This window comes from Brachyhypopomus gauderio, chromosome 20 (genome assembly GCF_052324685.1).
Source record: "Brachyhypopomus gauderio isolate BG-103 chromosome 20, BGAUD_0.2, whole genome shotgun sequence".
Lineage (NCBI taxonomy): Eukaryota > Metazoa > Chordata > Actinopteri > Gymnotiformes > Hypopomidae > Brachyhypopomus > Brachyhypopomus gauderio.
Window position 1 is genome coordinate 5,288,169 of NC_135230.1, and position 13,945 is coordinate 5,302,113.

Genomic DNA, 13,945 nt, shown 5'->3' on the forward strand with positions numbered 1-13,945 from the left:
GCATCCTCTCCATATGCCTGTGCGTTACATTCAGTAGTCACTATTTGTTCACTAAGCTATGTCCTTATGATGTCACTCATCTCTGCATCCTGCTGTACCTCAACTGAGAATTCTGCTACAAAAACTTCTATGAAGATACATAAACTCTTGTTTGTAATGGAGTCATTGTCGTTACCCATTCAGAGGAAGAGTGCACCAGGAAGTCAATAAAAATACAAAACAATAGAGAATACTATGTAAGCATACAGTACAAAAACACACTTGTCCAGAGCATACATGCTTGATTCTGGCAGAACTGAAGCAGTAGTGGATTATTTTGTTAGTAGATATTTTGATCTGGATATTTATTTTAGGACATCATAGAAAATAAAAGGTTTCTCGAATTCTCGAATTCTCGAGATTATGCAGACGCTTAGGGCGTAACCTGGAGTCTCCCAAGAGCACCAAGATAACATGATGAGCCTATGAATTACATAAGAATTAGGTGCTGAGGTGGTTGTATGGGGGACCCAAATGAAATTCTGCTTAGGGCCCCATAAAGGTGTAGGCCGGCCCTGGTTGTTTGGGAAGAATGCTGGAAGCTGAGAGTGATATGAATAAATATTAATAAATATGAATAAATGGTGGTGCATAAGATAATGGATACTAAATATTACATTATGAACAGTATTAGAGCATTTTAGTACTGTAGTATTGTCCTCTGCGTCTTTTAGCCTCTTAACTATCATGGTTAGCTACACTAGTGTTAACGGGGTGACAGAAGCAGATGAGAATGCAGCGGATGACGTCACGCGCAGGCTTCGTCCGAACAGCGCAAGGAATGCACAGCACTGTGGGCTGATAAGGAGTGACGTGAGATGAGGGACAGGTGCGTGTGATGATTTAATAAGGGAGTGATTGAGACTGAGGGAGTGTATGGGAGGTGGAGTGTAGTGGGCGGCTCCCCTGTGGGGCTGGCCCGGCCTATCACAACAGCTAGCTTCTTGGAAGCTAAAATATATTTTGGCCTATTAGTAATGAAACTATAGGCATGAACTTTCTGATCTTTCTGTAAGATGTCCAACATTGTTGTTTTGTTTTAGCAAAAAACAAATCTGGCATGCTGTTAATGTATAGTGTCCATTGTCTTATTGCACATTTGGATAAGTGTTTAGTACTATGGAGATGTGTTGGACACCTAGTGGACAATATTGTGGAGCTCCTGAATACTTCCATGTATATGCTCAACATTGTGTACTTTGTCAGACAAGATCCTGTTGAATCAGAAAAAGCAGAGCATGACTGATTTCTCATGAACTGCTTTTTGGGTTTTTTTTTTACATTATCTTTTTTTTACATTATTATTTTTTACATTATCTTCTACCCAATCCTGAATGATCATTATGTTAAACATTATGTAAACTTCAAGATCACTACTGCTAAAATGTATTAGTACAAATTGTTTAAAAATTAGCTCAAAATGGCCACTGCACAAAGGGGTTTTAATGCATAGTTTATAAAACACAGTTAATATGTAGTTTCCTTTTCATTGTGCCAGGGCGTACACACACACACACACAGACTCACTCACTCTTTTCAGTACCTGTCTGCAGGTGTTTGCTCCTACAGATAAACACAATTCTTATTGTATTTGTTACGGGCATCTGCGTTATCATGTCGGACCTGGTCATTTGGATCGCTTACTGCTGCGTCTCGTTTGGCACCGGCCAATGGTTGTGTATCTAGGCCCTCTAACGGGGCGTGGTATGGGTCTTAAAGTCAGGACAGCGCGCACTGGTGAGGTAGACTTGCAGATAGACTGGCAGACAGACTTGCAGACAGACTCGTAGAGCCTCGCAGAGCCTCGCAGAGCCTCGCAGACAGCTTTTGACCATGTGTGTTATGATCCGTGAGAACATTTTATTGTAGATCGCGCTAAGAGTGTTTACTTGCCAGGTTTCCGTCCAGCGCGTTATGAGTTGTGAGAAATCGTAGCGCGCGTTAAGAGTTTCCTTGATTGATCTTGACCAAGTGCGTTGTGAGTTGTGAAGTCCTTTTGATTGTAGCTCGACGCGTAGACTATGATCAACTGACGTGAGTAAGGAGATTTTTATGGACGCGCCAAGAGACGAGATTTTAGTAGCGCGTGACGAGTATAGAGATGGGCATGTTGATGGCAAATAGACTGAGATACTTTATTGTTTGTTTGGTTGGTGTTTGTATGTGATGTTTATGGTTTGTACTTTCTTATAAGTGGACAGTTTAGTTGGGCCCTTACACTACATTCACGTAGGGGAACCCTTTGTTAAAACACTAGTTTAGGGGCACGTGCCATGTATGTATGTTATTGAGGTTAGGTTTGGTCAGGTAGGTTAGAGGTCTTATTTTTGTTTATTTCCTTTGGCACGGTCCTCAGTCCACTTATAAGAAGTTTATCTGTTTGTCTATTGTTGTTCAACACTAAGTAAAACATGGCAACTGAAACCTTTGTGTCTGTGTCCTAGTTCTAACAGTTCACCTCCACCCCTCCGTGTCTTTCTTTGTTCGTTCGCCCCTACCTAGACAGGGGCGGGTCGTAACAGTATTTATTGTCATGTTACCTCTCTGTTTCTAAGTGTCTGACGCATTTACACATTTTCAGATTTACTGTCTTTATTGTTGAAGCTCATGAAAGTCTCACTGACAATGTCTGCAGTATCTTTAGCTGTGCAGGGATAATTTATATATGATTTATTTTCAGAGATGATCGGACTGTATAATGATGAATAGCAGTGAAGCTTATTAAAGCCTTTAACATGAATTCTTATCTTGTGACTTTTCTTATGTTGACACACGGATGTGTTAAAATTTATAAAAAGGTTTTGTGAAATGTATTTTATAGTTCATGTATGTTAACATTTTATTATAGTAAAGCTAAAGTTATCTGGTTTCTTTTCAGGAAAAGGTTTTCACACATGGAAGATTGCTGTCATCTGCATTTCAGTTTGTGGTGTTATGATTATTGCATTTGCAGCTTTCATCTGGAAAGGTACATTTATAATTAATATTTTTCAGGAATAACATTATAGTATTTCATATATTGTCCATATTTGGTTCACTGTGTGTGTAGAATGATGGTGAAGAATTCAAAGAATTCCAGGAGACTCAGAATGTCCAAATATCTGCAAATTAATTTTACATTAATAATTATATTTATTTATTATAATTATATTTTATAGTATATTGTATATATATTATATATATAATTATGTTTACCTTAAGTCCCCTTTGAAGAGTGTAGAATGCCATAGTTTCCATCATTGACTGAAAGCTCTATAATTATATAATTCTAACTATTAGCAGTATATCAGGAATGTTAGGTGACTAAGTTGGTCTAGTAGAACACTGGTGTGTATTCTTCCTGTAATCACAGCCATGCTATTATTTCCATATTAGATAATGCTCTAGATTGCTAATATGTGAAATGTTCAAAGATGTGAAATGAGAGACTCAGTGATCACTCACTCACATAATATTTAACACATGAAATATCAGGACCTGTCAGCAATACAAACCCTACTGGTACCTCAGTGGCATTTCTCATGAATGTTTTACTGTTTTAATGGAGCTGGATGGTCAAAGATGTGTGTGTGATCGTGTGTGATTACCTGAAATAATGCTCATAATTTTAATGCACAATTAATTTTCTTTAATATATCAATATTTGTCTTGCATCTTAATCTTGTAAAAATGTTCTTTATGTGCATGACAATAACTGGATCACACACAAATTGTATGTTCTAGATTGTTGTCATTTATTACAGTGACAATCAAGTATAAAGCCCTCACATTCCATACCTAACGAATATTCATGAATGATTATTGCCAGCAGCTGATTAATATTCATGAATTACTAATATCAGATTTTAAATATCTAATCCGCTAATCAAATCACTAATGCCGCTCTTTATTTAAGGCAGTTTTGAAAGACATTTGTTCCTGTCTCTGTATTACAGTATATTTTTATATATTTCCAGTGAAATCCTCAAAGAAGCAGCTTTCTCCTGCACAGTGTTCAGCTGTATCCTACCTGCGTCTCCAGTCACAGTATGTGAGGAATGAGTGGAACCTGAATAAATACAACACATCAGAGGAGGGTTATAGGAGACTCATCCCAGCTGTCACCAACTGTAGAAAAGCTCGGTGAGTGAACCATAACACTGTTACACAAGGAGATTTACTGAAGTCACTAATCAATATTGATGGATGAAAGCACGGTGGACCACAAACTACATATACAGTATATGATGAATGAATAAAATGATAATAATCATTATCATTAGGTGAATTATGCCACCTAATTTTGAGATGACTTTTCAGAAATTAAAGACACAGAATCTTTTTTTCATCACAAACAGAACAGGGTGGTGATGTGGCTACTGATGTCGAACACACATCACCTGAGGGAGACATTGAATAAACTAAACAAAACAATTGACAAATAAACAAATGTCCACCACCGAGTCCTGGACGGTGATGTCGGGGACAAACAGTGCTGTGACACCAGCTGACCAACATCTCTAAAAATGGTTCCACACACATTTATCAGAATGGCAAAATGCAGCTGTTGCCTTCAAAATAAAAGCATGCAGTTGTATTGCACGCACAAGGTACAAGTTATGAACACACTAGACAGAGGAGGATCCAAATGTGTAACAGCGCCTCCTTTATTAATGGAGGTAATATCACACAAGGTGAACAATACAACACACAGAGACATGATGCACAGCAGTGATTAATGGAGGTAATACAGGTAATGGAGGTGCTGTAAAACAACTTTATTTTGATCAAACATGGATGTCTATTTCGGGTTTCTTGAAGTGGAATGTCAAGAAAGTTGAGGGTGTCTTGAAGTTGAGGGTGTACTCGCCAGATGCACTTGCCGCATGCAACACACGCGTTGATGCTGTGGAGAACAATTCAAAGTACACCTTACATTTTCAATAAAATCTTTCAGAAGACAAAAATACATAACACCACATATGTTACGTATGTAGGCCTACTTATCAACGTACCTTCATATAGTTGTAGCCAACAGTTGCTACACAGCCAGGGTGTACTCGCCGCATGCAACGGGCCACCGGCGTGTTCCTGCGCGCACTGTGTATGCACGCACACAAGTACATGTTATATTTAGAACGAATTCATTCATGTATAAATTGATTCTGATTCCCACACATATGCATACCTTCATCCGCAGAGGCAGAATATGGACACAAGCGCTGAAGAGAGCGATGAGCGATAGAGAAGGGCAAACCAGAATCATAGTCAATATCACAGGCATGGGTCATAACAGAACGGGAATCCAATTCCAGCAACCATGAGAAAAATAACCAGCAACCACCATAAGAAATAAACAGAGAGATGCGGGGCAGACCGTGACACCGGGTTTCATGCTGTGCGACTGTGGAACAGAAAGAGAAGAGATTTTTGGTTATGTTCAAATAATAGTGTGTGTGTATATATAAATATATATATATATATATATATATATATATATATATTAGGGGTGGGACGTGATCAAAAAAATTAATCGAATTAATTACAAGCGTTGTAATTAATTAATCAAAATTAATCGCATTTTAGTCGCATTTCAATATTTAACAGGAGAAATATTAATTTAAGTTTGAATGATGAATGAATCAATGAACATAAGCATAAACTTCAACATCTTGTTTATTTTTCACCAGTCTACTACACAGACCAATAGATGAGTGCAGAAAACAAAGCAAACAGTTTTCAGAACACTGGAAATTCTGACCAAAAATGTTTAATTTTGGGAGCTTTGCTCATGATATTGGAAGAATAAGAAGTGAAGTAAATCAGATGTTTTTTAATACCATTTTAGATGGTAGACTTTTTCTTTAATTTCCCAGGCCTCTGCCACAGGCATAAAGTCCTCTACACAGGCATCTCCATAGTGCCTAGTGATCTTCTGCATGCTCAAAGCAAATGACTGGATCTTTCATTCATCATGTATAATATGAGCTGTCACACCAAGATCATTCTTGTTGCTAACAGAGGTCCAGTGATCCCCAGTCAGAGCCACATTTAGGCAGAGGTGTCAATTCAAGGTTCAGAAAGTAAAAGTCCTCACCAGGATTTTGCTCAGGCTTCCTGGATTGTGTTGATTCCACTAATTTTACCTGGATTTAACTAATTAGAAAATCTAGCAAGCTTGAGCAAAATCCTGGTGAGGACTTTTACTTTCTGAACCTGGAATTGACACCTCTGCATTTAGGGCACTCTTCACAATAACCAAATAATGTGATGCGTAAAGTATTGTAATGATCCTTAAGGGATTATTGGGTTACTGTTTCTTTAAGTTAAGTTGTGTGTGCGAGTGGAAAAGTTCGCGAGGAGCGAGAGTGAGAGAGAGAGGATTCGGTTATTTTTCTTGAGTGAGTTTGCTTGTATTAATGTTTAAATAAAAGAGACGAGTTGTCAACAGTAAACTGTCCTGGTATTTAACCAACGTTACAGTATAAACGCCTCCGCCGCTCGTGCGAGGTGTGCGGAGTCGCGCGCGTCACTAGCGAACGTTTAATCCAGTCTTGATTAAGTTTAATCAGTCTTAATGGTCCAATGAATGTAATTTAAAAACCAGGACATTTCCTCACTTAAAAAAACCCCGGGACAGGATGAGAATTATGGACGTTTGTTCACCATATCGTACTAGGAATACATTTAGCAGCTAAGTGATCATTACTGACCTGCGCGTTAGTACCAACATGTTTTGCGTTGAGGCGGTAACGAAGGGTGGAAGTGCTCGTGTGATAAGCGAACTCCTTCCTACATAAAATGCAAATAACACTATTTTTGTTTTTACTTCCATCTGGAAGTTTCTTATATTTAAATTTCCCATCCACCAGCGTAGCGTCTTCACTCATCTCCATCATGCTCATCTTATTGTGCGTCCATATAATCTGTATGTCTGGAGCTCGTGCACTGAGAAACATTCCACGGTGCAAAAGTGTCTCATGCGTTAAATGCGTTAAAATGCGTTAATTTTTTTAGTGCGTTAATTTTCCTGTAAATAATTATTCGAAATTAGTCCCACCACTAATATATATATATATATATATATATATATATATATATATATATATATATATATATATATATATATATATATATATTGTGGCGTTGCCACTGGTTATAGGGGTGGAGCATGGAGTTCGCTACCTCCCATGAGCACTTGCGGCACGTTAAAGAGTTAATGTTCTTCGTTTAAATGTGATGGACTATGTTATTATGTGGTTTTTATTATGTGTTTTGGTCATACGTGTCTGTTCCGTACAGTTACTCCTGTTTATTTTAGCACTGTTAGGCTCACCGTGGTTATGTTATGTTGGGAGCGTGATGACCTGGTTTGAACGGTTTATGTAAAGGGGTCTTCAAAAACGTTGAGTGAATGTGTGACTCTTTCCCTTCTGTGTCAATAAAGAGTTAGGATGAACACTCAACACCTGTCTGGTACTCTCACTCCCGCCGACACGCTACAATATATATATATATATATATATATATATATATATATATATATATAACGGCAAGCCGTTCAGGAAAAAAACTATATATAGAATGACTGCTAAGTCTGAATATATGGAATGAAACCTGAGAATATGGAATGAAGTCTGAATATATAGAATGAAAGTCTGAATATATGGAATGAAACCTGAGAATATGGAACGAAAGTCTGAATATATGGAACGAAAGTCTGCATATATGGAATGAAAGTCTGCATATATGGAATGAAAGTCTGCATATATGGAATGAAAACCTGAATATATGGAATGAAAACCTGAATATATGGAACGAAAGTCTGAATATATGGAATGAAAGTCTGAATATATGGAATGAAACCTGAGAATATGGAATGAAAGTCTGAATATATGGAATGAAACCTGAGAATATGGAACGAAAGTCTGAATATATGGAACGAAAGTCTGAATATATGGAATGAAAGTCTGCATATATGGAATGAAAGTCTGAATATATGGAATGAAAACCTGAATATATGGAATGAAAACCTGAATATATGGAATGAAAGTCTGAATATATGGAATGAAACCTGACGTCACTTGCACCATTTTGTGCTTTCAGTTTGTGGTACCAGGTATGGCGGCAGGCTCGTTTGTTTGGCAGTATTTTGGGTACCCGGCGGAAATGATAAATGGGAAGAGAGTGACTGATAAGACACTGACCATATACAAACATTGTATGAAAATAATGCCGTACACCGCGGCCAATACGAGCACGATACAGAGACATTTACACCACAGCTCAGTACTCAGATCAACATATCTCACTTGGTAGCAGGGACAGAAAGGCGCTTTGGCAAGTTGAGACAGCAAAGGATATCAGGAGCAGTGTGGCGATGTTAATATTCTTAAAAATGAACATGGCCGTGTAGTTGCAGCAAATTCAGTGACATACTTGGTCAGGCTCTGTTTGCACTATTTGCACTCTGTATTGACAGAGAAAAACTTTTTGTTTTGCACATAATAAAGTGAGTCCCCGCTTAACGACGTGTCTGGTTAACGACGGACCGGAGTTACGACCGACTTTTTATTTTATTTTGTGCGGTGCGCGGAGGAGCAGTGGCAGCACAGTGGAGTGTTGTGCACGAGAACATTGTTCGTTTTTTTCGATACTGTATTTACGATCAAAGTGTATCTAAATCTGGGGTCGCGCATAACGACGAAAAATGCTTAATAACCGACTTTTCAGTCTAACACAGTCATTAAGCGGGGACTCACTGTATTGTTTGCGCTTGAAAAAATGAGAAATATATTTTTTTATATCTTAACTTTTATTAAATTTTATTTTAATTTCAATTTGTAGGACAAGTTTATTAAGTTCATGCTTGCATCATGCATGTTGAGTTCTAATAAAACATTTCAAAATGCATGTGTAACTCAGTTAAATAAAAGTATGTTGTCCAGTCATATAATTTGTCATTTTAGTTTTCTTAAAATCTTGTCACGTCTCGTTCAAGTGAACCCATATCGTGTATCGTCACACCCCTAGCAGCAATCCTCAGTATGGAGGAGATGATAAACACCCTGACCAGTGCACGAGCTATGGTGGCGTACTGCTTACAAGCAGAATAACCAGAACATTTCTCCATAGTACTGCTGGCTAGCATGCTATCAGCGGTGATTAGCTTGATTCGGAGCTGCGGTGTTTGTGTAAATTTACTCATGTTCAAATTTGAAAGGGCTTCCATATGGGAAGATACAACTCTCAGAGTCCTCCTCAAACCGAACCAGTGTGCATGTCCGCGCAGCGCGGACGGTTACTTGTGCAATACGACTGGACCTACAGAACAGACATTCTTACAGTGCCATTCATTCAGTAGTATTGTAATAGTGCATATATATCTGTGTGAATGGCTGAAACACAGTCACTGATGTAAACTATGGGCCCGCTCTGCGCAGCCCACTGATCAGCTGATGTGCGCCGTGTTGTCAGTCAGTATGGAAGTCCAGACACAGTGTACTGCGCAGGTAACCAGTCTGTGCTGCGCGGATCTGCACACTGTTTAGTTTGAGGAGGACTGAGAGGTTTATCTTCCCGTGTGGAAGCCCTTTGTGCCGCATCACGCGATGCGGTTACCGCTTCTGGTGTAATGTTCTGATGATTTCAGTGTGAATCTGAACATGAAGTATGATTACACATACAAACTGCACCTCCGAATCAGGCCAGTCACAGCTGATAGCACGCTAGCCAACAGTACTATGGAGAAATTTTCCCCGAATTACGAGATGCCTCACTCATAACGAGCAGCCTGCCGCCATACCCAGTTCACAAACTGAAAGCACAAAATGGCGCGAGTGCGTCGATGACGTCAGATTTCATTCCATATATTCAGACTTTCACCACTTGAAAGTCTGAATATATGGAATGAAAGTCTGAATATATTGAATGAAAACCTGAATATATGGAATGAAAGTCTGAATATATGAAATGAAAGTCTGAATACGTATATGGAATGAAAACCTGAATATATGGAATGAAAGTCTGAATATATGGAATGAAAACCTGAATATATGGAATGAAAACCTGAATATATGGAATGAAAATCTGAATATATTGAATGAAAGTCTGAATATATGGAATGAAAACCTGAATATATGGAATGAAACCTGACGTCTTCGACGCACTCGCGCCGTTTTGTGCTTTCTGTTTGTGGTACCAGGTATTATAGGAAATTGTAACTATTTCGTTTCACAACATATATCTGTCTGACTGAACAGTTCTCTTGTATTACATTAACAAACATGAGCCTCTTGTAATTCCAGGACGAAACATGAGAGAACGTGAAGACGTTAAGATTGGGCGTTTTGAAAATAAACAACCATTAAATAATGTGATTAAAAGCGAATTATTTCAAATCATTTTGAGTATATGTATAAATATTTAACTTAATTAAGTTTAACGTGCTGGGAAATATTGAACTGGACCTTGAAAGTGACGTACAAGTGCTTTAATTCCACCTTATAAAGGTGTATGAACCCTGCAAACATGACTTTGTTCATTGCGCTGAGGCGCGGCACGCGCGAAGTTACAAAATTCGAGAGGTGTATTATTTTCATACAATGTTTGTATATGGTCAGTGTCTTATCAGTCACTCTCTTGCCATTTATCATTTCTGCCGGGTACCCAAAATGCTGCCAAACAAACGAGCCTGCCGCCATACCTGGTACCACAAACTGAAAGCACAAAATGGCTCAAGTGACGTCAGGTTTCATTCCATATATTCAGACTTTCATTCCATATATTCAGGTTTTCATTCCATATATTCAGACTTTCGTTCCATATTCTCAGGTTTCATTCTATATATTCAGACTTTCATTCAATATTCTCAGGTTTCATTCCATATATTCAGATATATATTCACAGTTGCCACGCAGCCAGGGACACTCTGCCCTACACTTGCGACAGGTGTACTTGCCGCATGCAGCGCACGGGGTTATGCTGTGGTTTAGGTTGCAGTTTGTCTGCACCTGACACGTAGTCTTCTTTCCAGGAGCAGGCGGAGGACGTGGCGTTCTCTTCAACTCCTTTTCCTGTAGGAAACGAAGATGGAGTTCCTCAGCAAGAACATGCATAAAAACTCTCCTACTCTCTTTGGACCCCGTACATGCCGTGTACAAAACATGCGCGTTCATCGCTGCCAGGTCAAGTATGTTATAAAACACTCCAACGGGCCACCGGCGTGTTCCTGCGCGCACTGTGTATGCACGCGCCTTCTGGTCCATGATGTCAACGGTGCACTGCAAAGAACAAATACAAAGAAGTACATGTTATATTTTGAATAAATTAATTCATGTATGATAAATTGATTTATCAATGCCAACACATGCATACCTTCGTCCAGTTGTAGTCCGTCACGGTGTTTGGCTTCCTTTTGCGGTCGTCGGCAATCTCCATGTGCGTGTGCATAGTGCTCAGAACGCAAACTGTTTTGTTGGGCTTGGAGGCATACACCGTCAGAAGCACATCATCGGATCTGTACACCTCTGTTGACAACTTCTCACGTCCCTTGGCGTTTTTGGCTTCCAAAGGAACTTCTCGGCGAATCTTGTTCATCGTCCCAAGCAGAGTCGTGTTGCATTCCAGCAGCTTCTTAGCCAGGGAAAGAGATGTGAAAAAATTGTCTGTGGCTACAGTTCTGCCCTTGCCCAGGTATGGCTTCCAGTGGCGGATGCTGGTCTTTCAAGGAGGGGAAGCTCAATTTCGGCTTGAGTGATAGAAGTCAGTCTCCAAACACAAGCAGCTACAACAAAAACCACCAGAAATAGAAGCTCGATTTGTCGCTAGTCGTTTTTAACGAAGAAAATGCCGCTAAGAGGATTAGGAAAATCTCCGGTTCAACTCAGAACAGAATGAAAATAAAAAAAATTAAATTAAATGCTCCCGCGGAGGTTTACACCAAAAGATCGCTGATTCGCTCATTTCGCTGTCAATCAAAAAGGGATTCAGCCTCAGACAGATCATTCAATCATCATGCAGAAGCTGAGCGTCCAGGCCAGCCCACTACCCCATAGAGCCCCAGAGACGGTGAGTGTCCGATGGGCGGGACAAAGCCCAGCATTTATCCAATGGCTCGTCTCATTTCGCTGCAACTCTTTGCTTCGCTATTGAACTCTGTAGACGCTCAGCGTCCACACCGTTTAAAGCATCGTGAAGCTGCGGGACTGAGTGAGAGGAAAGCTGCGTCGTTACCAGTGATAAGAAACTGATTCTGAACAAAAGTTGAGCGCGTTGTAGCGCATATTTAGTCAATAGAGGGTTTTCCATCCACCGAGTTTTTGCGCATTTTGAAAATGCGCATGAAAAAAGCTGGATGGAAAAAGACCAAAATTCGAAAAAAGCCCCAAATATTGCAAAAAGATTTTTACGCTAGGAGGAGGTGGAAATGTTAGACTATCGCATTGCCAAAATTTGAAAAAACTGGATGGAAAAGGGTTTTTGTCACGTAGGGCAACGCCCCCTCTTGTAGCTGTCACTCTGGGTTCCCTCATGTCCGTGTTCCCTGCCTGTTTGTCCCGCTCTGCTCGTTGGTTTTGATGATTCCTCGTTTGTTACCACGCCCCTGTGTCATTGTCATCACCTGTCCCTAGTTTAGTTCTGTGTATAAAAGTCCCTGTGTCTCCCATGTCCGTATCGGTCTTTTTGTTTATTCCGGTTCATTGTCTTTGCGTGAGTTCGCTATTTTGTTATTCCCGTCCTCCGTGTGTTCTGCCTGTTTTCCCCTGGTTTACCTGCCTTGTTGTTTTCCCTGTTCATTTTATGCCTTTGTATATTTCTTGTTTGGACTGCTCTCCCAATATGACCTGCGCCAGTTATATCGACACTGCTTTTGGAATTCCCTGTAATAAATCTCGCTCTCCTCAGCATTTGTGTCCGCCTCCGTGTTCTGCTCCACGCAGAACGATACAGTTTTTCGCATAAACGATCACGTATCATGCCTCAAGTCATGTGGTTCTGTACATGATCGTGATGTAAAGATGGCAAATGCATGCAAAAACAGTTCTGGAGAGAGTAAAAATTGAATTTAAGTTCTCCATGTATAGAAAAGAAAAAGAAAAAAGTGTTTCAAAACCTCAACGTGCAAAAATGCGTAACTGCCAGATGGACGTAAAACCACTATTGTTTGGCGTCCTCTCACGTGATCTAAAGTTTATTCGCATAACTTTAATGAATGGAAACAAGGCTTAATTTGCATTTTTTTCTGCCAAAACTTGGAAATTGCGCATTATTTTTTCGAAAGGTTTGGATGGAAACCCGGCTAGAGACATGTACACACAACAGTATATGTTTGATTACTTATTTTTTGACATTTTAGGGGAAGCTGAGCTTCCCTTGCAGTCTTAAAGCAATCGCCACTGATGGCTTCATAAGCTTCATCACCACATTCTCGGACACTCTTTTCCCCTTGGGACAATCGGGGTCCTTTCCAAGGTATGGAATGGCGTTGCACATGTACTTTGTGTTCAACTCAGAAGCAACCCAAAACTTTATTCCAAACTTGTCCGGCTTTGAGGCAATGTACTGGGTGAATGGACAGCGAACCTTGGTAGGAAACAGCTGCTCGTCGACTGTCAGTTCCTTGCCTGGGGTATAGCACAAAATGCAGTTGTTCACAAATTGCTGCCAGATGTCCGAGATCACAGCAAATCTGTCGCTCTTTGCACGCTCCGCACGGGTGTCCTTATTATCAAAGCGCAAGTACCGCATGATTTCTTGGTAGTGGTCCCGTGCCATTGTCTCCTGGATCGAAGGCACAGCGAACATTGCCGACCAACAGTCCGACATTGCTCCAACTGGACAGAGGACTGCTCGTAGAAATAGGATTGCTACGAACGCCATCAACTCTGTTGGCTCTGTTGTACCTCATCCGATGTACTGCTTTTTT

General features: G+C 39.9%; 1 protein-coding gene across 2 annotated transcripts in view; it reads left to right on the plus strand.

Annotated features, from left to right (window-relative positions):
- The window catches only part of LOC143484636 (uncharacterized), a 328,223-nt gene that overhangs the window by 59,303 nt on the left and 254,975 nt on the right, over positions 1–13,945 (plus strand). For both annotated transcript variants that reach the window (XM_076983469.1, XM_076983472.1), the window contains exons 4-5: positions 2,918–3,007; positions 3,996–4,161. In XM_076983469.1, the coding sequence (XP_076839584.1) occupies positions 2,918–3,007; positions 3,996–4,161 (256 nt within the window). The remainder of the gene's footprint in view (positions 1–2,917; positions 3,008–3,995; positions 4,162–13,945) is intronic.